The sequence below is a fragment of the Amborella trichopoda genome, chromosome 2 (genome assembly GCF_054954075.1).
Source record: "Amborella trichopoda isolate Santa Cruz 75 chromosome 2, AtrichopodaSantaCruz75HAP2 v2.0, whole genome shotgun sequence".
NCBI lineage: Eukaryota > Viridiplantae > Streptophyta > Magnoliopsida > Amborellales > Amborellaceae > Amborella > Amborella trichopoda.
The window spans coordinates 10,092,304-10,118,280 of NC_142337.1; the positions used below are offsets into that span (position 1 = coordinate 10,092,304).

At 35.9% G+C, this 25,977-nt stretch overlaps 2 protein-coding genes across 2 annotated transcripts; both read right to left on the minus strand.

Annotated features, from left to right (window-relative positions):
- Nucleotides 1-2,303: 2,303 nt before the first annotated feature.
- LOC18447891 (xyloglucan endotransglucosylase protein 1-like) lies at nt 2,304-3,572 on the minus strand. Its single transcript, XM_011630127.3, has 3 exons — nt 3,233-3,572; nt 2,924-3,117; nt 2,304-2,822 (listed from the first exon to the last, which is right to left on the minus strand). Exons 1-3 carry the CDS (start codon nt 3,503-3,505, stop codon nt 2,438-2,440), a joined length of 852 nt encoding a protein of 283 aa, XP_011628429.1. The 5' UTR covers nt 3,506-3,572; the 3' UTR covers nt 2,304-2,437.
- Nucleotides 3,573-10,924: 7,352 nt separating this feature from the next.
- LOC148783098 (xyloglucan endotransglucosylase protein 1-like) lies at nt 10,925-12,178 on the minus strand. The gene is made up of 3 exons (XM_088857928.1): nt 11,867-12,178; nt 11,553-11,746; nt 10,925-11,448 (listed from the first exon to the last, which is right to left on the minus strand). Exons 1-3 carry the CDS (start codon nt 12,137-12,139, stop codon nt 11,058-11,060), a joined length of 858 nt encoding a protein of 285 aa, XP_088714054.1. The 5' UTR covers nt 12,140-12,178; the 3' UTR covers nt 10,925-11,057.
- Between the last annotated feature and the right edge of the window lie 13,799 nt (nt 12,179-25,977).

The following is a 25,977-nucleotide window of genomic DNA, read 5'->3' on the forward strand; positions in this document are numbered from 1 at the left end:
TGGTGAAGCTGCTGCTTCAACTCAGATCGGGGTGTAAAGAAGTCATCAACAAAGACTGGTGTTGACTGGCGGAGGGAAATTTTCCTCCATAGGTAAATCTTCTAACCATTAATTCTATGTCAATTAGCTCATGGAATGTATGAGGACTAAGGGGTCTTGGCAGGGCCTCGGATATTGTTGAGTTGGTTAACACTCATAATGTGGGTCTTCTTTTTCTTTTGGAAACCAAACTACCTACTAAATTGGTCGACAATTGGGCTAGAAAATTGGGTTTTTATGATAATGTAGTAGCTAATGATGTGTAGGGTAAATCTCGTATCATGGTTTTATGGAATCCATGCATTCTTTCAGTTACTGTGTTGAGTGTCAGTGATCAGATGATTACTGTTCAAGCAACATGGTTATGCAGTGGATGTTCCCAAACTATTTCGGGAGTATATGCTTTTAACTAGGTTGGGCAAAGGGTAGCTCTTTGGGATCAAATGACTGATATATGTATAGCCACCAGGGGTTCATGGATTGTTCTTGGTGACTTCAATACAATTTTGGATAATTTTGAAAAGATGGGTTTGCACATACTTTGGCTGAACGTGCTCTCATTGATTTGGGCTCGGCAAGGGGGTAGTTCTCTTGGTCTAATAGCCAGATCTGGAGAAGATGTATCAGAAGGCGTCTTGACTAAGTTTTAGCTAATATGGAATGGTTTTTATCCAATCCAAAATTCAAGATTGAATTACTTCCTAAAGGCAATTCAAATCATTGCCCTTTATTAGTTAGTCTATCAACCTGGATTTCGACTGGACCGAAACTATTCAAAAAATTTACAATTTGTCAGCAATTTCCATAATTTACTGATGTTATCTCTGAATCAGGACAAATTAGAGCAGGAGGCACGTCTATGTTCCGATTAGTGGTAAAACTCAAAAGGTTGAGGAAGAATCTCAAGAACTGGAACAACTGTTCTTTTGGGAATGTGGGGAGCCAAATATTAGATATAATGAGGAACTTATCGGTTCTGCATGATGATTTAAGTCGAGATCATGTGAATGAGAATCTTATAATAGAAGAAAAAACATGTACGAATACCTTGCAACAATTACTTTCACATGAGGAAAGTATGTGGAGACAAAAATCAAGCCAAACTTAGTTTAAAGATGGGGACTCCAATACACATTATTTTCATTTGTCTACCACCATAAGGAAACGAAATGACCAGCTTACCCTCCTTAAATATCAAAATGGGGTTATAATAATATCTGTGGAGCAAATTCAAGATCATATGATTAGTTATTTTGAGGAGCTACTTGCTCACGAAAGTAGTATTGATCTCATTTTGGTTGATCATTTTCTTCCTCCTTCAGAGGAGGCTACATTCCCAATTTTATAAGATTTTAACGATGCCTTGAGGCAAGGTTTTACTCAAGGTAGTGAATATTATTCTTGCATCATAAGCTCTACTCTGGTTTTAATGAATTTATTTATACCTATAAATTCTTTTTTGAAAGAAACATTTGGGCAGAGGTAAAGGACAAAGCACACATTTTTTTTTATGGGACAACATATAGTCAGACCATTTATGTTTATTACAAGAAGGTCACAATTACCACTAGCCGTTAAATGTCAAATTCGATGGCTTGGATTGTATTATAAAAATCGAATAAAAAAATTTGAACTTTCAGTATATTCAATGACATACTTACCATGACCCGCTTTAAAATATGATAGACAAGAGTAATCGCAACCTCCTTAAATTAAAAATAAATGGTGTCATTGTATAATTTTCCTTTCATTCATAGAGAGAGAGAGAGAGTACTCTCTAGACAGACTACTCTATAGAGAAGAAAGGAATTCACATTGTTTTCGTTAAAGGACCTGGTTTCTATGCGTTCGAGTCCACATTTCTATGCGGGCTTGGCTGCATAAAAACCAGGTCCGTATAGAAATGCAGGCCTATTAAAACATTTATTTTTAAAATGGATTTTTGGACTTAATTTTTAAAGACATGTAATATCTAACATAGAGATCATAAATATGAAAAAAAAAGTAACTTTTAAAACTTAGAAATAACAATTATAGTAAGAAAGCATTTGGACCGTTAGTTTCCATTGTCTATAGATGGAACATCTACTTGCATCCATCTTTAAGATAGATGCTTTACGCTTTTTAGACCCGCATGAAACAATTTTCCTTTGTTAAATGGATGGTACCAAAAAACAGAACACCCTTTTTGCCACGAAAACGAGAGAGAGAGACAGAAAAAGAAAGAACGAGAGATTTAGGGACAAGAATGGTCACCACAGTTGTTTTGTGATCAAATAAAACGAATATTTCATTTTAAAATAATATGCATAGGTGGAAACAATATACATAAACAATGTGATAATACCTCCAATGAGGGTCTAATGAAATTTAAAGAATAACGAGTATGAGATGTGAGTTAAGAAGAGAGTGAACACTCAGGGGGAAGTCCCTGAGGAAAACGCTTGGTATCAGTGCAATAATTATAGACCATATAATTCTTTTGAACCCATTTCAACTTCTCTTGCTCATTTGTGTCCAAAGCTTCCTGGCTCAACCAGGCTGAACCGTTGCATGGAGATGAAGAAGATGCTGAAGCAACACAAGCATCAGCTTCAAAGTTAGAGTAAGAAGCCACAAAAGGAGCTTGAGACCAATCAGTCTTAATTAAACCACCCCTTGTGGCCCAATCATCAGCATTCCACAGACTCGAATATAGCTTCATGGGTTGGTTCTTTGGAAAGGGAACTCCTAAATGCTCTGCGTTTTTGAACACTCTTATGGGCGTACCATCCACTGAAAACCTGTTCGAATCGGAATTTATATTTAGAATCCAAGTTCTTATATATATATATATATAGAGGAGAGATGAATGTGAGTGTGTAGAGAGAGGGAGAGTTCTTACTTGATGTGGTTTGGGTTCCACAAGATGGAGTAGGTGTGGAAGTTTTTGGTTGGATCGAACCATAAGTGGAACTGTTGCTCCCTGTTTCCCCTTCCTTGAGAAAACACATTGGTGTGGAGGGTATAAGGGTCTCCACTCAAATTCCCAAGGAATTCGAAGTCAATTTCGTCATGGGTCGGGCCTTGTGAAGATAACTGCCAAAAAACGAACATCAAATCCATCATCTCACTCCAATTAATTCTCTCACTAAAGTCTGAACTAACTGATAAAATTACTGGTTGATTTAGAGAGAGGGGGGGCGAGGATTACATAATAGGCACTAACAGTGCCTGCAGAGTTGCCTGGTACGAGCTTCAAGCGCATATGAATGTTCCCAAAGAGGTATTCATTCTTGGATTGAAAACCAGAGCCAGAGTACTTATCTAGGGAGAGGTGAAGCTGCTCACCATTGTTTAATATCTTAGCCCTATCGTTTCCCCAAGTTATATCAAAATCTGAGTAGAAATTGGCCATAGATGCTACAACCAAATGACCCCAAATAACCAGTGTCAAAGCCGAACAAGAAGATAGAGAAGAAGCCATTGAAAGAAGAAGGGAAATGGTGTTTAGGGGGAGAAAGACAGTGTTCAATAAGGGATGGTGCTATTGTATGGAAAGATGTTGGGGTTTTATAATGAGGAGCTTGGGATGCTAAAGTTCAGAGGAAATATGTGGGAAAGCAATCATGGAAAGTATAACTGGGAGCAGGGTGGAATGGCTGCTCACAGCTGGGATTGGTAAGTTGTTGCCATAAAGTTTAGAGAGAGAGAGGAATGGAGCTTCGTATTTTGGCGTTTCAGGGGATTGAGAGAGAGCTCAGTGTTTCCGCGTTTCGCAACTACCGGACAGCTGTTCTGTGACGGTGCTGGCCTTGCGACAGGCGCCGCCATCCATTCATTCCACCACCTTTTGTTTTAGTTAGATTGTTTATTTATTTATTTATTCTCTCCGGTATCTTTACTTTTTTTACTCTGTAGTTGGACAACATCGAGATGGGTGGCAATTGGATAGGATCTGGGTCGTCTTGGCCACGGTGGCTTGATCCTAGATCGGTTCTGGCACGGACCCTACTCCATCGGGTTGAATCTAAGTTAATGGTGGACATGACTTGACTTGGTATAAAGTAATATAAAAATAATAATGATCCTATTTGACCTTCCGACAATCATTTATATATAAGATTTTAAAGGATCATCATTAAATTTGATACATATCTCTAAAAAGTTATCACAAGGGTATGGGACTTGATTTTTTTAAAAATCCGTATCAAATTTAATGATGCTCTTTAGGGTCCTACACATGGGTGTGGGAGGATCTCACAAAATCATTTTTCATATAAAAATATATAAAAAATTGTATATAATGAGACCATTTATCTTTGATATAAAATGGTTACAATTTCTTATAACCATTTGATGTGAAATTGGACAGCTTAGATGTGTCACAAAATTCGAAAAAAAATCTTTGGGAGTTTGAGTTTTGTCAATGGAATAATTGTAGCCACCCAACTTTACGTCTTATAGTCAAGATTATTGTGACCCCCATGTATAAAAAATGAATGGTCTTATTCGATACTTTCCCAATATACAATATAGTAAATAAAATCAAAACAAAAATCTAATTTCTCAACCTGGGTTTGGGTCCAAGCCACAAGGACCCAATCGGATTCGTATATAGCTTAATCGGGTCAGGTTTGGGACTACCGAAATTGACCTAATGCCACTGCTATATCAATTCATAAAACTGCAGCATTTTTAGCATTTTCCCTAGGTCAATCTTGGGGCTAACTGCATGGGTCATCCTTATCACTGACAAGGAACCGTTCATGCGTACTTTATTTTTCGAATGGTAAATTACCGAGGTACATGTAGCACATTAATTGGACAAGGATTACATGCTATGAGATTATTTATCTTTAGAAAAATATCTCTATAGACCCTATTTTCAACTTTCATTTCTCCATTAACCTAAGGTTGCTAAACTTATCTTACTACATAGAAATTCACTCTATAATATCTCCTAACCCCCTGAACATATTTTATTCATTTTTTACTAATTTTTTTGACCCAAACAAATTTAAAAAATATATCGTTTTTTAAACCCCTCTCTCCTCTCTATCTCTATCTCCACCCTCACCAAAACCCCTCTATCTCTCTATCTCAACCTCCAAAACCCCTCTCTCTCTCTATCGCCACCCTCACCAACTCGCTGAGAAACTACACTGCCACAGTCACTTGGTCGCCAGAAAACTACAAGAAGCGATGATGGGCTCCAGGAATGCCACCGGTTTTGATCTCTTGAGCCATTGTCTTGACCAACTTAGCGAGAGAAAGAACTGCCTCTAATTTTTTCCAAAAACCCATGTCTCCAATTATATCTGCAACTTCTCTAGCAAGAGGATCGTGTGAGCAAAGAAGCTTAAAGGAGTCGTCTATTATAGCAAGTTACAGAGCTCGAGCAGTGGCCATGATGTCCTCTAAAGTGGGGCAAATCAGAGGGAAGTTTTTGCCAAAAAACCCACTAGAAAAATGGTCTTTTTGGCAAGACTCTGATCAGCCCTACCTGATCAAGCTCCTGCAACTGCAACTTCTCAAACCCAGCTCTCAATTGAGCTCTCTAGTTAAAGAAATTTACAATTTTTAAGCAATTCTCAGCTACTTTTCGAAACAAAGGTAGGTGTTTGCCGAAATCCTTGATCAAGCTATTGAACCCTTGTAATTGGCAAGAAAAGTTTACCATCCAATGATTTTCAAACTCCAAATTCCTCAAAGCCTTGACTTTGAACCTATCGGTGACTATACCAACACATCTTTGAACAACTACGCCATTGCAAATTGTATTTACATTGTCCCAAAGTTTTTTCTCTGCAAAATTTGAAGGAACAGAGCCAGTAGTGAAAACTCCCTTTTCTAAAAAGACTGGTTCCATTAGGGGGGTTAACTGGTGAGCGGGGTTTCTCTTTCTAGAGTAGTGAGAAGATGAAGTAGTTGGGGCAGAGCGAGAAGATGGTGAGATGGGGCGAATGGTGGGGAAGCTACAGAGAGGTTTTGGGAGATTTACAGTAAAATTGGGGCAAGTTTCTCCCTTAGGTGTTCGGAAGCTGTTCTCGAAGGGTAGGAAGCCGAGAAGAGAGAGTTGCAAAGAGAGCATCGAAGCTTTATGGCTTTGGGCGCACCAGTGTCTTGGTTTTGAACGAAGATGGGCTCGAGATGAGCCCAATACCAAGCTCCCTTGCCTTTAATGGCGTTCGAGCGCACAGTCGTCTAGCCTTCATAGCGCTTGAGCACTCCTTTCACAGAGATATTGTCTTCGAAACCAGAGGTGCTCGCTATAAGAGAGAAAGCCCATTTCTCTTCTCACTCCTACATGGCACTCACGCTCACATCAGGGGACACAGCTCGAGCCCTAAGGTCGCCAGAAGCATTGTTCAATGTGACGAGAGAGAGCTAGAAAAAAAGAATCTTTCTTAATTTGTTTGGGTTAAAAGTTGGAATAAAAATAGATAAAGTTATTTGGGGGTTAGAAGATAGGTTTTGAAATTTTGGGTTTAAAAAGAAATGAAAGTTGAAATGAGATCCATGGAGATATTTTTCCTTTTATCTTACTTAGATCAAAATTACCCTTAGCCATTATATGCGATGGGATGTGTCACAATAACTTTTTTTTTTTTTTAACTTGGAGTCCAATTAATAACATCCTCACAATTACCCAAGTTGAAAGCTAAAGGACCAATGTGCTAGAAGTCAGTGTTTGAAAAATTGGCCAAGTTAATCGGGCTCGAGCAATGGTGGAGTTGTCTTTAGTAGGGGATCCAACTTAGGGTTATTAGAAATAATTAAAAATTTATAAAAAAATTCAAAAAAAAGAAAAATCTATTTATAATATATTTGTTTATGTGTTAATATTATTTTTGTAGAGATTAGATAGTATTTTTTTAGATTATTTTAAAAATCACAAGCTGATTTTTCAAAACCTATTTTTCTCGACTTCTTTTACCTTATTTATATATGTTTTGTTTAATTTTATTTTAAACATATATTTCTTATTTTTTTATATTTTAAAATTTTTAACACTTTTTTGTTGTTGCAATACTAGGCCCAACTCAGGTTGATTACTCGGCTCATGGATGGGCCGAGTAGCCCGAGTCATTCATTTGAACACTACCATACTTTTCCAATTGTATATTACATTTATTTCAAAAGTCAGCTCGGCAAGTCAACCAATCACTTGGCAACAATGTTCGCAAAATCGAACAGGAACAATTTACCATACATGGGACCGGAGGCGGTTTAAACGGTCTGACCGGTATATTCAACTATTCTAATCGAGCAAGTCCTGGGCGGTCAAAAAAGTGTTGAAAAAAAATAAAAAAATCTACTAAAATATGAAAAAACATATAAAGAATGATTAAAACAAAACACATTCAAATGAAGTTAAAAATTAATGAAAAAAATTGATTTTAACGAATCGATTTGTGCCTAGGGGTATTTTAAATTTTTTTTGAAAAAGATGGGATAATATAGAAGTGAGAATTAATGACCAAAATAATTTTTAATCTTTACCATAATGTAAACAATATTTAAAAATACATTACAAATCAAATTCTTATATTTAAGAATTTATATACAATTTTTTTAAATCCCGATTGATCATCAAAACCGCCCAAAACCGGAATCAGCCACTTGCTGATTCCTATCTAACCGAGCGGTTAGCGGTTAGATCGCTCGGTTTTACGAACACTGCTTGGCAAACTAGCGATATAGATCGGTTCAGCTGACCTGTCCATCCTGAAATAATAAAAAATTCAAGAAATATAAAAAACGATAATAAAAATGAAAATATAGTCTAGAAAATATTTTACTATATTATGTAATTCGATAGAATTATCGAATTTGTGTATATATTGAGATTCTTGTCCTATTTGAGTGCTGCACATTCATTTCACGATAAAAATGCACTAAATAAAAAATAATACCAAAAAAGAAGAAGAAAAAAAAACAAGATGTAGACTCTACCTATTAAAAAATAGGAACAATAAAATCCAGAGGAAATATTTATATAATATTGCAACCTTAAAATGCAGAATTAAATTGCACTTAAAAAATCCATCAAAAAAAGTTGTTTTGATGTTGGAAAACGTTCTAAGTGATCTTCTCGACATCGAGATGTATGGAAATGAAAATAAAAATAAACGATTTTAAAACCTAAAAATAGTGCACATTGCAACATATTATCTACACCATACATTTTGAAGCTTTTCATATGTTTATAGATCAGCTTGATTTGAAAAGTAGTTTAAAATTGTATAATTCGAGATGAGGAAAGATTACTAGCTATCCTTAGAATATTTTATACCATAATTATATCTTGTGATAAAGTAGGACGCGCACTTTACTTTGATTGTCTAAATTGTAACCTTATACAAACCATAACCAAATCTAAACATGTACATCCTGATCCGGAATGAAGAAACAGTAGGAAACCGAAGAACCCTGAGTCAGCCTCCGTAGACCCTAGAACTGCCCATAATTACAAAACTAGCACCCTAATACCCACCCCTTGTTGTATGGTCTGTCATGAAGACTCGACCCTAAACCTAGAACTCTGAAAAGAATCCTAATAGGTTGGGAATGGCCCTAACACAAAAAACGATATGGAACAAACCACTCAAAATTGATGCATAGCGAATCTTAAAGCAATGCCTCCACCAACACCACCAACGCTAAGGATGGCCTCGCCACAGTGTCAACATGAATCTAGGGACACTAGCATCAACAATAAGGAAAGTAATGTCTAGAGGGTGGTGGCACGAGTCACCAAACTGATGCCCTCAAAATGCGAGTGTAGAAGAGTCATCATTGTGTCCAATGCTGGGGTAGTAGCTTCATGCCATTATCAGTAGCGTCAGCCTCAGATTGGCCAAAATTGCTGCCAATCGCTCGACATCAAAATGCTTAAACTGAAAAAAGAAGTAATCATCATTGCATGAGCGATGGGAGCATCATCGTTGAACGAGAGCATCAACAACTTCTGCTCCTTATTGATTGTAATCACCGCCCATTGTCGGACCTGGATTGCGGCTGAAAATATCCATCATCGCTTGGATGATGATGGTGGCAGTGTTGACTATATAGACAACCATGTTTTGGCTAAATTTGGACACGATGATACCATAGTGGCACCAATGCTTCGAGTGGTGTAGTCGGCAATTTGACATGTCGCCGCCCAAGATTAAATCGACTGTTAATTGAGAATTGTGTTTCATGCAACCCCTAATCGTAACAAACCAACGCCACAGTCAGCATCTACATTGTCAAATATTTTAACGTAGAATTTTGAAAAGAATACTTTTAGTGAAAGTTTGGGATGTTCCACCATTCTCAAATAGAATTAGAATCTAAATTCCTAAATATTAAGATATGATTATATATATATTTGAGAAAAGCATACAATATTATCATTTATATTTTTATAAGGAAGTCACAATCATTCTTATCCGTCTGATTTTAAATCAGGTTGTTGTATATGTGATTTACTTTAAATATAAGGAGGTCACAATCACTCTTGTCTAAATTGGATGATTGTGAGTGTGTCATTGAGTAGATTGAATTTTTTTAAAAAAAAATTGAATTTTATAACACAATCCAAGACATCAAAATTGATATTTAATGGCTAATGTCAATTGCGACCATCTTGTAAGAAGCATAAATGGACTCACATTATTCTGTCGACCTTCTTGTAATAAGCATAAATGGAACCACAAAAATATATATCTCTTCCTAAATGCTTCTGCCATAACATAATTTCTAGGTGAAAATAAATCCATTAAAACCATAGTAGAGCATGGAACCACAAAAATATATATCGGATTTTCCACAAAGAGACTATTTCTCTATTGTACAAGGCCTATAGGAAGCTACTACGCAATGCCTATGGGGAAAAATGAACAATGTTTTCGCCCATAGGCTCGACGCTATGAAAAATCCACTGCACTGGACCTACTATGTCTGTTACGATCTATTTTTCATGGAAAAATCACGTGAAACCGCAATGGCTCACGATGCGACTTTATAGACTAAACCACAACAGTTCTATGAGAGCTGTTGCTAGGCAAAATCACTATTCACTTTCATCCCATTGTGTTTTTAAGGGTTATATATATATATATATATATATATATATATATATATGAAAATATCTTGTTAACCTATTAGCTAATAGCTACAATGTAAGCCCAATGCCCCGAATTGAATATGGGTTGATCTAATAATTACGATTGTATTTTGTAATGGAATTTCATTTTTTATACAAATCCAAACCATTTGAAATTTTGAATGTCTATTATTTAATAATACAAAAATCTAATATAAATATCAAAAAAATAATTCGTCAAAAATAAATCGACCAAAATACTCCAAAAATATTTAGGAGTATTTTAATCAATTTATATTTTATAAATTATTTTTTAATATTTTCATTATGTATACCTTGATGAGAAGACTTGATCTTTAAAATTCATGTGATTTGGATTTGTAGAAAAATATTAAAAATTATATTACAAAATGAGGTTTTGATCGTAGATAGACCCAGATTCAATCTGAGCCATTGGGCTTACACTTGGAAATAGTAATAACAAATTGAGAGTCAAATATTTGGAATTGTATAATATGAGACCATGTACCATTGTTACAAGGAAGTTACAATCACTCGTAGCTATTAAATGCGAAAATAAATGGATTAGGTGTGTCGAGGAGTTTGAAAAAGTTGCTTTTGAATTTTTTTTAATAATAAAGAGATAGAGCTCCAAAAAGAAGAAAGGAATCTGCATTGTTTTTGTTGAATACCGACGAGCCGCCTATAGTTTAAAAAAAAAAAAAAAACGAGGAGTGAAACAGCGTTTTTGCCACTAGAGAGAGATATTTGGGGAGGAGAATGGACACCACAATAGTTACACGACAATAGTTTGTGATCAAATAAAACGAATATTCCATTTTAAAATAATATGAATAGGGGGAAACAATATACATAAACAATGTGATGATACCTCCAACGAGGGTCTAATGAAATATAAAGAATAACGAGTATGAGACGTGAGTTAAGAAGGGAGTGAGCACTCGGGGAGTCCCTGAGGAAAATGCTTGGTATCAGTGCAATAATTATAGACCATATAATTCTCTTGAACCCATTTCAACTTCTCTTGCTCATTTGCGTCCAGTGCTTCTTGGCTCAACCAGGCTGAAGCTTTGCATGGAGATGAAGAAGATGCTGATGATATAGAAGCAACACAAGCATCAGCTTCAAAGTTAGAGTAAGAAGCCACAAAAGGAGCTTGGGACCAATCAGTCTTAACTAAACCACCCCTTGTGGCCCAATCATCAGCATTCCACAGACTCGAATATAGCTTCATGGGTTGGTTCTTTGGAGAGGGAACTCCTAAATGCTCTGCGTTCTTGAACACTCTTATGGGCGTCGCATCCACTGAAAACCTGTTCGAATCGGAAGTTATATTTAGAATCCGAGTTCTTAGATAGAGAGAGAGAGAGAGAGATGAATGTGAGTGTGTAGAGAGAGAAAGATGTCGACGTCTTACTTGATGTGGTTTGCGTTCCACAAGATGGAGTAGGTGTGGAAGTCTTTGGTTGGATCGAACCATAAGTGGAACTGTTGCTCCCTGTTTCCCTTCCCTCGAGAGAACACATTGGTGTGGAGGGTATAAGGGTCTCCACTCAAATTCCCCAGGAATTCGAAGTCGATTTCGTCATGGGTCGGGCCTTGTGAAGATAACTGCAAAAACCCAACATCAAAATCCATCATCTCACTGCTATTGATTCTCTCTCTAAAGTCTGAACTAACTGAAACAATTAGTGCTTGATTGAGAGAGAGAGAGAGGGAGGGAGGACTTACATAATAGGCAGTAACAGTGCCTGCAGAGTTGCCTGGTACGAGCGTCAAGCGCATATGAATGTTCCCAAAGAGGTATTCATTCTTGGATTGAAAACCAGAGCCAGAGTACTTATCCAGTGAGAGGTGAAGCTGCTCACCATTGTTTAATATCTTAGCCCTATTGTTCCCCCAAGTTATATCAAAATCTGAGTAGAAATTGACTTTAGAGGCAACAACCAAGAGACCCCAAATAACGAGGGTCAAAGCCCAACAAGAAGAAAGAGAAGAGGCCATTGAAAGAAGAGGGGAAAAAGTGTTTAAGGGAGAGAGATAGTGAGTGATTGATAATGGTAGAGCGTGGAGTGATGTTGGGCTTTTATAGTGAATATCTTCGGATGCTAAAGTTACGAGGAAATATGTGGGAAAGCCATCATGAGAGTATAACTGGGAGGAGGGTGGAATGGCAGGTCACAGCTGGGCTTTCAAAGTTGTTGCCATGAAGTTTAGAGAGAGAAAATGTTAGAGAGAGCTCAGTGTTCCAACTGAGATACTAGACAGCTGCATTGCGACGGTGCTGGCCAATAGAAGCCTTGCGAGAGGCGCCACCATCCATTCCACTACCTCTTGTTTTGGTTGGTTTAGATGGTTCTTTTTTTTGGGAAAAGAGTGTAGAGAGCCCAGGCTCTAAACAACATAATTTGAGCGTATCTCACAAATTTCATTGAAAGAAGTTGTTTTGATGCCTAAATATCTTTAAATCGATCATCTCACGTCAAGATGTATGGACATGAGAAAAAAATAGATTTCAAGTTTTAGAATGGATTTCTGGACACTATTTGATGGTAAGCTCTAATTTGATTGTTTAGAGCCTAAGCTCTATACAAACGACACCCAAAAAAAATAAGGGTGTCGTTTGCCTAGATCTTAGACTCTAAACAATCAAATTAGAGCATACCGTCAGATAGTATCGAGAAATGTGGTTTCAATATTGAAAATCTTTGTAATAGCTTTAAAATATATTTTTATATTCATTTATAAAATTTGAAACTTCAAAAATAGTATAGATCGATAGATTTATAAAACTTGAAAATCTTAAAGACTGACAGCCCAAAAATGCGTTACAAAATATAAACTATTTTTAAAACTTGAAATCCATTTTTTCTTCATGTCCATGTCGAGATGATCGATTTGAAGATATTTTGGCATCAAAACAACTCTTCCAATGAAATTTTTGAGGTAAGCTCAAATTTGATTATTTAGAGCCTCGGCTCTATATAAACTTTTCCCAAAAAGGGTGCAGTTTGTATAGAGCCTAGACTCTAAATAATCAAATTAGAGCCTACATCAAATAGTATCCAGAAATGTAGTTTTAACATTGGAAATCTTTGTGATAGTCTTAAAATATATTTTCATTTTTATTTATAAAGTTTAAAGCTGAAAAATAGTGTAGATCGACAGCTTTATAAAGTTTAAAGCTGAGTGGGAAGAGCTGAAAATAAAAAAGGAGTTCTTCGTCACTAGATCGTTCTCACCTACTATCTCAGATTTATTAGGACTATCTGATTGGGCCAAGAGAGGTAGGAATCTTTCGTACTATCATGATGTGAAGATTATTAGTAATGACAAAGTAGTTTGTAAGCTACAGTCTAAAGATGAGATTAGTAGAGTTCTTCGTAATCGATTATATAGGTTACATGGGAGTCTTTTGTTGTTAGACCTCTAGAAGCCCTCGGATCACATATCCTTTATTCAACGGGAGTCATTGTGGATTGGCCTTTTTGGCATCCCGCTGAATGCCTAGAACTTGGGCATTGTCAAAAAGGTTGCTAATGTAGTGGGCTCTTATGAGAATATAGACTGCGACTATTTCTTAAGTAAGGTCTGCAAGACGATTTGGGTCAGAATCTTCACAGATGTTGGTACTTAGCGACCTGACAAAGTTTGCCTTTCTATGGGAGATGACTCTTTTGAGGTTGGCATTGTTAAGGACGGTAGTCCACAGGGAGTACGTGGACAACCTACTGCCTCATGGACTCTAAATTTGCATCAAGGGAAGAGGAACCCACAACTGCTGGAATTTGGGAGGCTGCTAGAGCATTTATTCCTGGAAAACGTTGTTTATGTGAAACAGTCCTGACAAAAGATACGTAATTTTGAATTAAAAAATCAAGTAACACCGAAAGTCTCAAAAAAATGGGTTGCGGTGGGAAGGTTTTCTGATCACATGGAGGGTTTTTCACAATCTTTTGGTAACTGCCCTCTGGATTATGATATAGGCAATACTAAGAAAGTTCAGGAGAAGGAATGTAACAAGGAAAACTTTGTTTCATTGTTGGATGTTGACTTGTCTTGTCGGCTTCTGGGTAGACCAGCAGTAGGGGTTTGTGATCCTGAGGGTCCACCAAGGTTTTTTGAACCTGGATGCTTTAATACTCCAAAAAGGCTGGCGGATGATAAGCAATTGATTTTCTTGGAAAGGGAACGTCTCCCGTCATGTCAGCCTTCGTTGGGAAGGAGAGAGAATCAAGTACAAGTGGCCTTTAGTTAGCCCAATTGCCTTGAAAAATGTATTCAACCTCGTCTTCCCCTTTCCTCGGATAGTATCCCAACTTCAATCACATCCCTGGTTCTCCTGCTTCTCCATTACAAACCCGTGGGTCAAGCTTGGTGCCTCCTCCTCCTTGTGTGTTTCCTGTACTCTAAGAAGATGCATCCTCTCCTGTTCCGCCTGACTGCAGCCAAAAAGAGTAGGACTCACTATCCTCTCCTGTTCTGCCTGACTGCCACCAAAAAGAGTAGGACTCACTTTGATCCCCTTCTGGTCGATCCCCTTGCAATAATGGTGATTGAGCCGGAAGAGGAGGGTGCGATTATGGAACATCTAAGTGTGGTGCCTTTGTTAAAGGAGAAGTTGCCTACTCAACTAGCTGAGGAGACTGATGTTTCTCATCTGCAGATGGTGGTCTCTCTTGAGGCTACTTTGATCAACATCAGGACTTTCAAGCACACTCTTCCTATCTTGGAGTCTATGGATGATATGCTGTTGGTGGGAAAGATCATGGTTAAAATAGGGATGGATGATGCTCCACTTGTGACTGTGATGGATGCGATTAGAAAAAACCGCAAGGCTAAGGATTGGAAGACCACCGAGAAGCAACCTTTTGTTCATGTGCGAGATTCTAAGATTGAGGAAACTACTCTTTTATTTGATGGCGTTCCTGCAGGCTGATAAAACACCTAGTGACAAATTGAAGAATGCTGGTAAGAAGAAGAAGGTTTTCCACTGTGGTGTCCATTCTTCGGCTAGATTGGAGGCCCGTGGGGTACCTAAAGGTGGATATTTGGTTGTTGCTCTTGCTATTCATGATCCTAAGGTGGTAGAAGTCTGCTCAAACTCATCGTCTTCATCATCCTCATCTGATGGAGTGACGTTTGAATCAAGGTTGCTCAAAGAAGCCTATTTCGGTGGTGGTCTTTCTGGACCAGGTTCTTCATCCTCTACCTTTCCTTTATGATGAATTTGCTTTCCTGGAATGTGAGGGGTTTGGGTGACCCCAAAAGAAAATGTGATGTTTTGTTTTTAGTGGCTAAGTATAAACCTGTACTTTTAGCGTTACAAGAGACAAAACCCCACGCTTGCGGGGGTGAGGGAAGTTTGAGGCCATGGGGCAGTGTCCTCTGTTGGTATTGTTGCAATGGGTAATTCTAGAAGCCTATAGATTCTTTGGGATCCTATGGTTCTCTCCTCTTTTGAGACCATTATCAGAGATAATTTACTTTTGTTGGGCTTTAGGGGTTCTAAGTTGGATTTTACTTGGGGCTTTATGAATGTCTATGGGTCAAATGCTTCTTCTTTGAAATATGGTTTTATTTCTGACATGCACTCTGTAATTCAGTCTGTGCCATATCCTGTTGTCATTGGGGGGGATTTTAACTTTATTAGGTGGCCTGATGAATGTTTAGCAGGCCACCCAATTAATTTTTTGATGAGAAAATTTAATGATTTCATTAAGACCAATGCATTCTTCGACCTACCTATTATTAGTACTAAGTTTACTTAGTCCAATAATAGTGTAAGCAATCTTGCAATGTCCAAATTGAACAGATTTCTTGTGGCTGCTGACTGGTTAAAAGTTTACCCACTAGCCTCTGTGAAATCAGTGGTGCGACTTTCCTTAGGCCACGTCCCCATTCTTCTAAATACAAGAAGTCTGATTGGAGGGCCCAGGCCTTTTCGCTTTGAGGTGGGATGGTTAGCTGAAAAAGAGGCGGTGGAATTCATTAAAAGAACCTGGCTAAATACGATGGTGATTGGCTAGATGGATTTCCAAATTCACAAAACATTGTTGTATGTTAAACAAAAGTTGCTAGATTGGAAGAGAATAAATAAGGTGGATATTAAAGCCAAGATTGATGTGGTCATTGCGGATATTGAAGGCTTAGAGTCTGATCTGCATAATAGTAGAGAATTGTTTGAGGCTCTTATTATTGATAAGAATCTGAAATTGAAGGAGCTTGAGGAGTTATGTAGGATCAAGGAAGTTTATTGAAAGCAGCGTTCAAGGAATAAGTGATTGAAAGAAGGCAACCTCAATACAAAAATTTTTCATGCTATTGCCTCCTCTAGACTAAGACAAAATGACGTTTCAAGATTGACGATCCCTGGAATATATCCTAAGAATTTTGTGGCCATGGAAGAGGGTGTGGTGAACCATTTTAAGAAGGCTTTTTCTAGAGAGGTTTTTTTGAGTTCTAGATTTCCAAATGTGCCCTTTAAGGTGCTTCAAAGGGACCAAGCTTGCCACCTTGAGAGACCCATTTCTATAGAGGAATTGAAAAAGGCTATTTTTGTCCTAGCTAGGGATAAGGCACTGGGTCCAGATGGTTTCTCTATGGTGTTTTTCAAACGTTCTGGGATATTTTGAATAAGGACTTACTCGCCATGGTCAGAGAGTTCTTTATTAGAAGTCAGATCTTTAAAGGTATTAACTCTACCTTTTTTGCTCTAATTCCCAAAAATCGAATATCAATGAGCTTAATGATATCATACCTATTAACCTGCTTACAAGTACCTATAAGATTATTGCCAAAATTCTTGCTGAGAGACTTAAAGAAGTTCTTACCTTCTTCATCTCAAAGTCCCAGTCAGCGTTTATCAAGGTAGGCATATTACAAACAGTGTTCTGGTGGTGCAGGAATGCATTTACTCTCGTGTTCTCAGTAAAATGGAAGGTATTATGCTAAAGTTGGATATGGAGAAGGCTTATGATAGGGTGAAATGAGGGATCTTGTTAGAAGTTATGAAATTGATGGATTTTGGTGATAGATGGAGAAGCTGGATTTATGGGTACCTTTCTTCTGCACGCTTCACTATTCTGTTCAAAAGAAGTCCCACTGGTTTTTTCAATGCCTCTAGAGGACTTCGCCAAGGTGATCCTCTATCGCCTTTTCTTTATACCATTTATGCATGATGTTTTAATCTCATGCTTAGTAACATTGAGAGGAATGGAGCCTTTACATGTTTCCAAATTACAAACTCTGATATCACTGTGCCTCATATCCAATATGCGGATCATACACTTGAGTTTTGTGATGCTAAAGCAGAACAATTGAAAAATATTGCAAGATTCCTTGAAATTTGTCAAGTGGTTTTGGGGATCAAAGTAAACCTTCACAAGTCACCTTTGTTGAGTATTAACTATGGAGAGAGGCTAGCTGAGAATATTACAAGAGTGGTGGGCTGCAAGGTGGGTTCATTTCGTATTTTCTACTTGGGCCTACCAATTTCAGAGTCTAAATTTCCTATTGTTGTATGGGACAAGGTAATTGAAAGAATACCAGCTAAGTTAGATTTATGGAAGCACAAGTACTTATCTTTTGGTAGTAGGGTAACTTTGCTCCGTTGCTACTTAGCCAACTTACCTGTATACCAAATGTCCTTGATCCGAATTTTGGCTTCATTGGGGATAGGGATAGAGAAAATGATGAGAGATTTCCTTTGGGGATTGGGGGAAGGGCATAGAAAGTTCCATTTGGTTAGGTGGAATAGGGTTTGTACTCCCAAACAGAAGGGGGCCTTGGTATTCGTAATATTAGGAAATTTAATGAGGCTTTACTATGTAAATGGTGGTGGCCTAGTACCTGTTTTAAGGATCATCTTTGGTATAATGTGCTTCTCTCAAAATATGAGATGGACAACCACAATTTATGGCTCGGTGGAGGTAGAGGGAAGGAGGTCTCTTACACTTGGAAAGCTATTTATAATTGTAGACTTATGATCTCGAGGTATTTTAAATGGAATGTTGACAGTGGCAGGCATGTCTTATTTTGGCATCATAAGTGGATTGTAATGTTTACCCTTAAAGTTGCTTTCCCTGACCTTTTCCGTGTAGTTGTTGAACCAGATTTATTTGTTGGAGATGTAGTAGAAAGAAGAGGGGATAGGTTGTTTTGGAATATCAATCTCATATACATGTGGCTGAGTAATGTTATTTTCTCCCAATGGAGTGCCTTGATGGAATTGTTGGAAAAAATTTATAACTCACATGATGCTGTAGATGAGATGGTATGGGAGATTGAGAGTGATAGTATTTTCTCAGTCAAATCCTATTACAATTTGTTTTTCCATGATCGCTATAGGTGGTCCTTTCCTGAGATTGTCAATATTTGGAAATGGCCTATTCCTCATGAAATTCAGCTTTCTATCAGGCTTGCAGCATAACGCAAAATTTTGACTATTGATAACCTTATGAAGCAAGGTAAGATTTTGACTAATATTTGTTTACTTTGCAAACAAGACGGGGGATCTGTTGCACACTTGTTGATGCATTGCCCTTTCTCCTCCCGGATCTGGCACTGGTTGTTTAATTTGGTTGGGGTTTCTATGGTTATGCCGTAGAAGGTATCTGAAATGCTACTAACACAGTTCTCAATGCCCTTTCTTTCTAAGACAGGGAGAATTGTCTAGAAGATTGTAGTAGGTATGATGTTGTGGGAAATCTGGAAAGAAAGGGAAAGAATGACTTTTGAAGGTGTAGTCTTACCCTTTCAAAAGGTTGTTCTATTAATTCAGCAGTCTATTTGGTATTATCTTTTTGTGATAAAGGAGGGATCGGGAATTACCAAACTGGATGTCATGTCCAACATCTCTAATCTTTTTACACTTGGAGGGAGGAAAGCTAGACCTAAGGCTTTATGATGTGCTCCTCTCTTTGGATTCCTTAAGATTAATTTTGATGGTAGCTCAATGGGTAATCTAGGTCCGACGGGTATTGGGGGAATTATTCGAGATTGTTTTGGGAATACTATTCCTTCCTTTGCAGGACCTATTGGTGTGGCAACTTCGAATCTAGTAGAGATGAGCGTTTTACTCAGGGGATTGCTTATTTTTGTACACCGCAACTTGGGGAACATTTGTATTGTTGAAGGGGATTCTTTGAACGTTATAAAATGGTGTAGGAAAGAGCAATTTGTTCCTTGGGAACTTCAGTCTTTGTGGCTACAGAATTTGGATGTCTCATCTTCTTTATCTATTTTTTTTTCCCATGTATTTTAAGAGGCTAATGGGGTTCCTGATGCTTTGGCTAAAAGGGGGTGTTGGCCTTGATTCTATTATTGTTTCTTCTGATATAATTTCTTTTTAGCATTTCAATAAAGTCTTGAACATTGGTCAAAAAAAAAAAGTTCAATAAAATTTCTTTTGAAGTTTGAGTTCGGTCAATGGAATAATTGCAACCACCCATCTTTACATCCAATAGTCAAGATTATTATGACTACTATGTATAAAAGGTAAATGATCTCATTCAATACTTTTCCAATATACAATATAGTATATAAAATAAATATATATGTCTAATTTCTCAACCCGAGTTTGAGTCCAAGCCATAAGAAGGACCCAACCGGATCCATATGAAGCTTAATTGGGTCGGGTTTGGACTACCCAACTTGACATGTTGCCTCTGCTATTTCGATTCATAAAACTGCGGCATTTTTAGCATTTTCCCTTGGTGAGTCTGGGGGTTCACTAGCAGGGGCCTTCCTCATCACTGACAAAGACCCGTTGATGCGTACTTTATGTTTGGAACAGTAAATTACCGAGCTACATGTACCACATTAATTGGACAAGGATTAGATACTATGAGATCATTATGTGAGAGTTACTCTTAGCCATTAAATGCGATGTTATGTGTCACAATGACTTTTTACTTCTTGCCCTGTATTTATTTATTTATTTTTATTTTATCTTTTCAACTTGGAGTCTAATTAAGAACAGGCTCACAATTACCCTATTTGAAAGCTAACGGAGCAATGTACTAGAAGTCCGTGTTTGAAAAATTGGCTGAGTTATTCGGGCCGAGTAGTGGGGAGGCCCGAGTTATCTCAAGTAGAGGCCCAGCTTAGGGTTCATAAAAATAATTAAAATTTTATAAAAAAATTCAAAATATAGAAAAATCTATCTATAACATGTCCATTTATGCGTTATATTATTTTAGAAAATATTGGAAAGTATTTTGCCATGAATATTTATTTTTCTATCTTTTTTAGATTATTTTAAAAATACCCCCAGTCACAAGCTGATTTTTCAAAACCTATTTTTCTCGACTTCTTTTATCTTATTTATATGTGTTTTGCTTAATTGTATTTTAAACATATATTTCTTATTTTTTTATTTTTTTATTTTAATTTTTCTTAACACTTTTTTGTTGTTTCGGTACTAGGTCCAACACGGTTCGATTACTCAGCTCAAGCATGGGCTGAGTAGCCCGAGTTGTTCATTTGAACTCTACTAAAAGTAAATGGTCTTCTTGTATACTTTCCCAATTGTATATTACATTTATTTCAAAAGTCAACTCGGCGGCTCAGCCAATCACTTAGCAACAATGTTCGTAAAATCGAACCGGAACGGTTAATCGGATATGTGCCCAGAAGCGGATTAACCGGCCTAGCAGATAAACCAGCTGATTCAACTGTTCTAACCGGGCAAGTCCTGAGCGATCAAAAAAGTGTTGAAAAAAAAAAAAGATACAAAAAAAATCCACGAAAATATGAAAAACATAGAAAGAGTAATTAAAACAAAACACATTCAATTGAAGTTGAAATTTAATGAAAAAAATGGATTTTAACGAATCGATTTGTGTCTAGGGGTATCTTTAATATTTTCTGAAAAAGATGGAAAAATATAAAAGTAAGTATTAATAACCAAAACAATTTTTAATATTTACCATAATGTAAAGAGTATTTAAAAATACATTACAAATCAAATTCATTATTTTTAGGAATTTATATACATTTTTAATTTTTTTTAAAATACCGGTTGATCACCAAAACTACCCAAAATCAGAACCGGCCACTTGTCGGTTCCGATCTAACCGGGCCATTAGCAATTAGATCGCTCGGTTTTGCGAACACTACTTGGCAAACTAGCGATATAGATTGGTTCAGCTGACCCGTCCATCCTGAGATAATAAAAAATTCAAGATATATAAAAAAAGATAATAAAAATTAAGATAAAGTCGATCTGTGGAAAGTTTTTTACTAGATTATGTAATTCAATAGAATTATCGAATTTGTGTATATATTGAGATTCTTGTCCTATTTGAGTGCTGCACATTCATTTCATGGTAGAAATGCACTGACTAAAAAATAACACCAGAAGAGGGGAAAAAAAAAACAAAAATTGTAACTCTACCTATTAAAAAATAGGAACAATAAAATCCAAAGGAAATATTTATATAAGGTTGCAACCTTAAAATGCATAATTAAAGTGCATTTAAAAAATCCAGCAGAAAAGATCGTTTTGATGTTGGAAAACCTTCTAATTGATCTTCTCAATATCGAGATGTATGGAAATGAAAATAAAAATAAACGATTTCGAGTCCCAAAAATAGTGCACATTCCAACATATTATCTACACCAATGGTTTAAAAAACGGATCGGTGCCCCGGATCGGGCACCCCAAAAAGCCTTCCAAACCGGTGAATCGGTGTTTCAGATCGGAAATCGGGCGAAATCGGCAAATTTTGTCTCAAAAAATCTTTAAAACATCACTACAAATCTCTAAAAATAGCGTTATTTTAAGGAAAAATTGCTGAAAACCCTCAAAAATATACTTTCTAGACACTCTACCCCCATCCTAAACTTTTCTCACTTATTTTTCTCAAAAATCATCTTTTCTAACTAATACCCCTCAACTCAAAAAGTTACATCTTTTTTGACGAAAATACCCCTTCCCGTTCCTTCACCGTACAAACAAATCATTTGCACAAACCCCAATAATACTTTCGTCGAACCGCGGTTATTATTTGTCAGACTTATGGCATGTAGCGAACTGCATTTCTACAATATCGGACTGCTTATTTAGACAATGATACATTGGATCGTAGATTACCAACGCTAGACCACCCTACTCCTGTATCTAAAATACTGGATCGAGACCATGAAATTCTGGACTTACGTCTCCAGTAACAAAATCACCGGAGTGAAGCTCCATAACGCTGGACTGCGAGTAAGATATTGCCATACTACATCCTCTCAGTGCCGGATAGATCGACCGTAATGCCGGAGCGTAGCTATGAAATGTCGAACTTAACATCATTCCAGAACCACATGCCGGACCGCACATTACAAATGCCGGTCTGACCCCACTCTAGTACGAAACTTACCGGAGTGCTACTTCCAATTGCCGGACTGCCCACATTACAGTAAACAACTTGTCGGACCCCAGACTAAACGAAGGAAAAAATGGGTAAGTAGAAATAAGGAAAAGGGTAAAGTTAAAAAGGGAGGGTAGTTTTGACTCTTAGTTTGTTATTACTATTTTCAAGTGTAAGCTCCACGGCCTAGATTGAATATGGGCCGATCTGACGGTCAGAACTTTATTTTGTAATACTAATTTTTAATATTTCTTTACAAATCCAAATCACATGATATTTTAGGCATCCACTCTTCTCATCAAGGCACACCTAATAAAATTATTAAAAAATAATTTAAAAAATATAAATTGATCAAAATATTCCTAAATATTTTTGGGGTATTTTGGTCAATTTCTTTGATAATTTTTTTTTTATATATTTATATTACATTTTTCTATTACTAAAGAATAGACGTTCAAAATTTCAAATGGTTTGGATTTATATAATAAAATAAAATTCAAATACAAAATACAAATTGTGACGATTGGATCACCCCATATTCAATTTGGGGCATTGGGCTTAAAAAGTAGCTGTTAGTTAGACTAACATGATATTTTCTTCTCTCTATATATATATATATATATATATATATATATATATATATATATATATTATTTCTATTTGACATGTTTGTAATAAGTCAGTATTCATTTGAATTGGTCTGGCTTTTGTTGGTATCTTTGTTTCATTAAAATTGGGCTCATATGGTAATCCTACTATATGTTGTTTTCTATTCCAAAAGGCATTAGGTAATTCATTGCATATTTCTTTTTCAATAAAACTTTTAAGATGTTGTATTTTTTGTATTATCTCAGGGGATTGGAGCTTTTCGCTTGTGAGCTTATGTTTGATTTCCAATTGCAAAGATCCTAGGAAGTTTTCTTTATTTTTTATTTTCTGTTTAATATATATATATATATATATATATATATATATATATGGTGTGGTTTGTATGGAGTCGAGGCTCTAAACAATCAAATTTGAGCCCACCTTCAAATAGTATCGAGAAATATGGTTTTTGTGCCGAAACGTTTTGTGATAGCCTTAAATTATATTTTCATATTTAGTTATAAATTTTGAAGCTTAGAAAATAGTGTAGATCGATCATATCTATGAAAACTTGAAAATCTAAAAAATTGACAATCGAAAAATGCATTACAAGATGCCCTATTTCTAAAACTTGAAATTCATTTTTTTCTCATGTCCATGCATCTTGATGTCGAGATGATCAATTTAATGATATTCGGGCATCGAAACGACCTATTATAATGAATGTTTTGAAGTAGGCTCCAATTTGATTGTTTAGAGCCTAGGCTCTATATAAACTTTTACCATATATATATATATATATATATATATATATATATATATATATATATATATATATATATATATATATAGGAAAATTCTTCCCAACACCTATAGGCGAAAATGAATAGTGATTTTGCCTACCCTCATCACCATCCGAACTTCATCATATGGTCACAGTTGCTCGGTAGTGTTTTATTTTGTATTTTTTTTCTTCAAATGTAAATTACTTGAAATTTGGAATGTGCGTATATCTTAGTGAAAAAAATAATGTGCAAAATATAAATTAACCAAAATACGCCTACAAAGTTATAGAGATATTTTGGTTAATTTATATTTACGAATTATTATTTTTCCATATTTTTATTTTGTATGCCTCACTGAGATATACATTTGAGCCAAATTTCAGATCATTCCGATTAGTATAAAAAAAAAAAAAATTGAAATACTACCAGACACTTGTGACCATGCGATGAAATCTGGATGGTGATGAGGGTAGCAGAAATCACTGTTCATTTTCTCCTATAGGAAGAATTGTGTTATATATATATATATGTATATATATATATATATATATATATATATATATATATATATATATATATATATATATATATATATATATATTAGAAGATATTGTTTTGATGTCCAAATATCTTCAAATTAATCATCTTGACATCAAGATGCATAGACATGAGAAAAAATTGGATTTCAAGTTTTGGAAATGGTACATTTTGTAACGCATTTTCGGACCCTCAATTTTCAAGAATTTCAAGTTTTCATAGATCTGTCGATCTAAACTATTTTTGAAGCTTTAAACCTTATAAATAAATATGAAAATATATTTTAAGGCTATCACAAAGCTTTCCAGTAGTGAAACCACAGTTCTCGACACTATTTGAAGGTAGGCTCTAATTTGATTGTTTCGAACCTAGGCTCTATACAAACCACACCCATATATATATATATATATATATATATATATATATATATATATATATATATATATATATATATATATATATATATATATATATATATATATATATATATAGCCCTTAAAAACGCAATGGGGTGAAAGTGAATAGTGATTTCACCCAACAACAACTCTCGTAGAACCGTTGCAATTTAGGCTAAAAAGTCGCAATGTGAGCTGTTGCGGTTTTACATGAGTTTCCCATAAAAAATCGACCGCAACAAACATAATAGGTTTGGTGTGGTCAATTTTTCAAGGCATCCAAAAAATTTGGACAGCGTCGAGCTTATAGGAAAAAACACTATTTATTTTTTTCCCATAGGCACTGCGTTGTGGCTTTCTATAGGCCTTGTACAATAGAGAAATGGTCTCTTTGTAGACGATTCGATATGTATATTTTTGAGGTGGATTTATTTCCACCTAGAAATTATGTTTTGGGAGAGACATTTGAGAAGAGATAAAAGAGAAAGCACACATTTTATTATAGGATAGTATAATGTGAGTCCATTTATGCTTGTTTCGAAGAGGTCACAATTGACATTAGCCATTAAATGTCAACTTTGATGTCTTGGATTATGTTATTATTATTTTATTTTATTTTATTTTTAACTTTTTGTCTTGATACACTCAAGAAATCGCCCAATTTAAATAAAAGTGGTTGTGACCTCCTTATATTTAAAAGTAAAAGGTCTATATATATATATATATATATATATATATATATATATATATATATATATATATATATATATATATATATATATATATATAAAAGTAATGATCCGATGAGACACTCATATATTTAAAAATCCAAAAAAACACTATTAAATTTAAGACAGATCTCTAAAAAAGTCAAATCCCACACCATGTGATAACTTTTCAAAAGATATATGCTAAATTTAATAATGGTATTTTCGTATTGGTATCATACACATATGAGTGTGGGAAGGGCTCGTAAGATCATTACTATGTGTGTATATATTTATATATTTTGTAATTGAGAGATGGAGCTCCAAAGAGAAGAAAACGAAGAAAGGAATCCGCATTGTTTTTGCTGAATACCCCACGAGCAAATAGTTAAAAAAAAAAAAAGCCACAGCCTTTTTTTCCACGAGGGAGACAGAGAGATTTGGGGAGGAGAATGGGCACCACAATAG

Bases quoted from the DNA above. Each gene is read 5' to 3' on its own strand.
- LOC18447891 (XM_011630127.3), bottom strand. From the start codon at position 3,505: ATGGCTTCTTCTCTATCTTCTTGTTCGGCTTTGACACTGGTTATTTGG. The intron at 3,118-3,232 runs GTAATCCTCGCC...GTTTTTTGGCAG, and splicing joins GCACTGTTAGTGCCTATTAT to TTATCTTCACAAGGCCCGAC. The intron at 2,823-2,923 runs GTAAGAACTCTC...CGATTCGAACAG, and splicing joins TGGAACCCAAACCACATCAA to GTTTTCAGTGGATGGTACGC.
- LOC148783098 (XM_088857928.1), bottom strand. From the start codon at position 12,139: ATGGCCTCTTCTCTTTCTTCTTGTTGGGCTTTGACCCTCGTTATTTGG. The intron at 11,747-11,866 runs GTAAGTCCTCCC...GGGTTTTTGCAG, and splicing joins GCACTGTTACTGCCTATTAT to TTATCTTCACAAGGCCCGAC. The intron at 11,449-11,552 runs GTAAGACGTCGA...CGATTCGAACAG, and splicing joins TGGAACGCAAACCACATCAA to GTTTTCAGTGGATGCGACGC.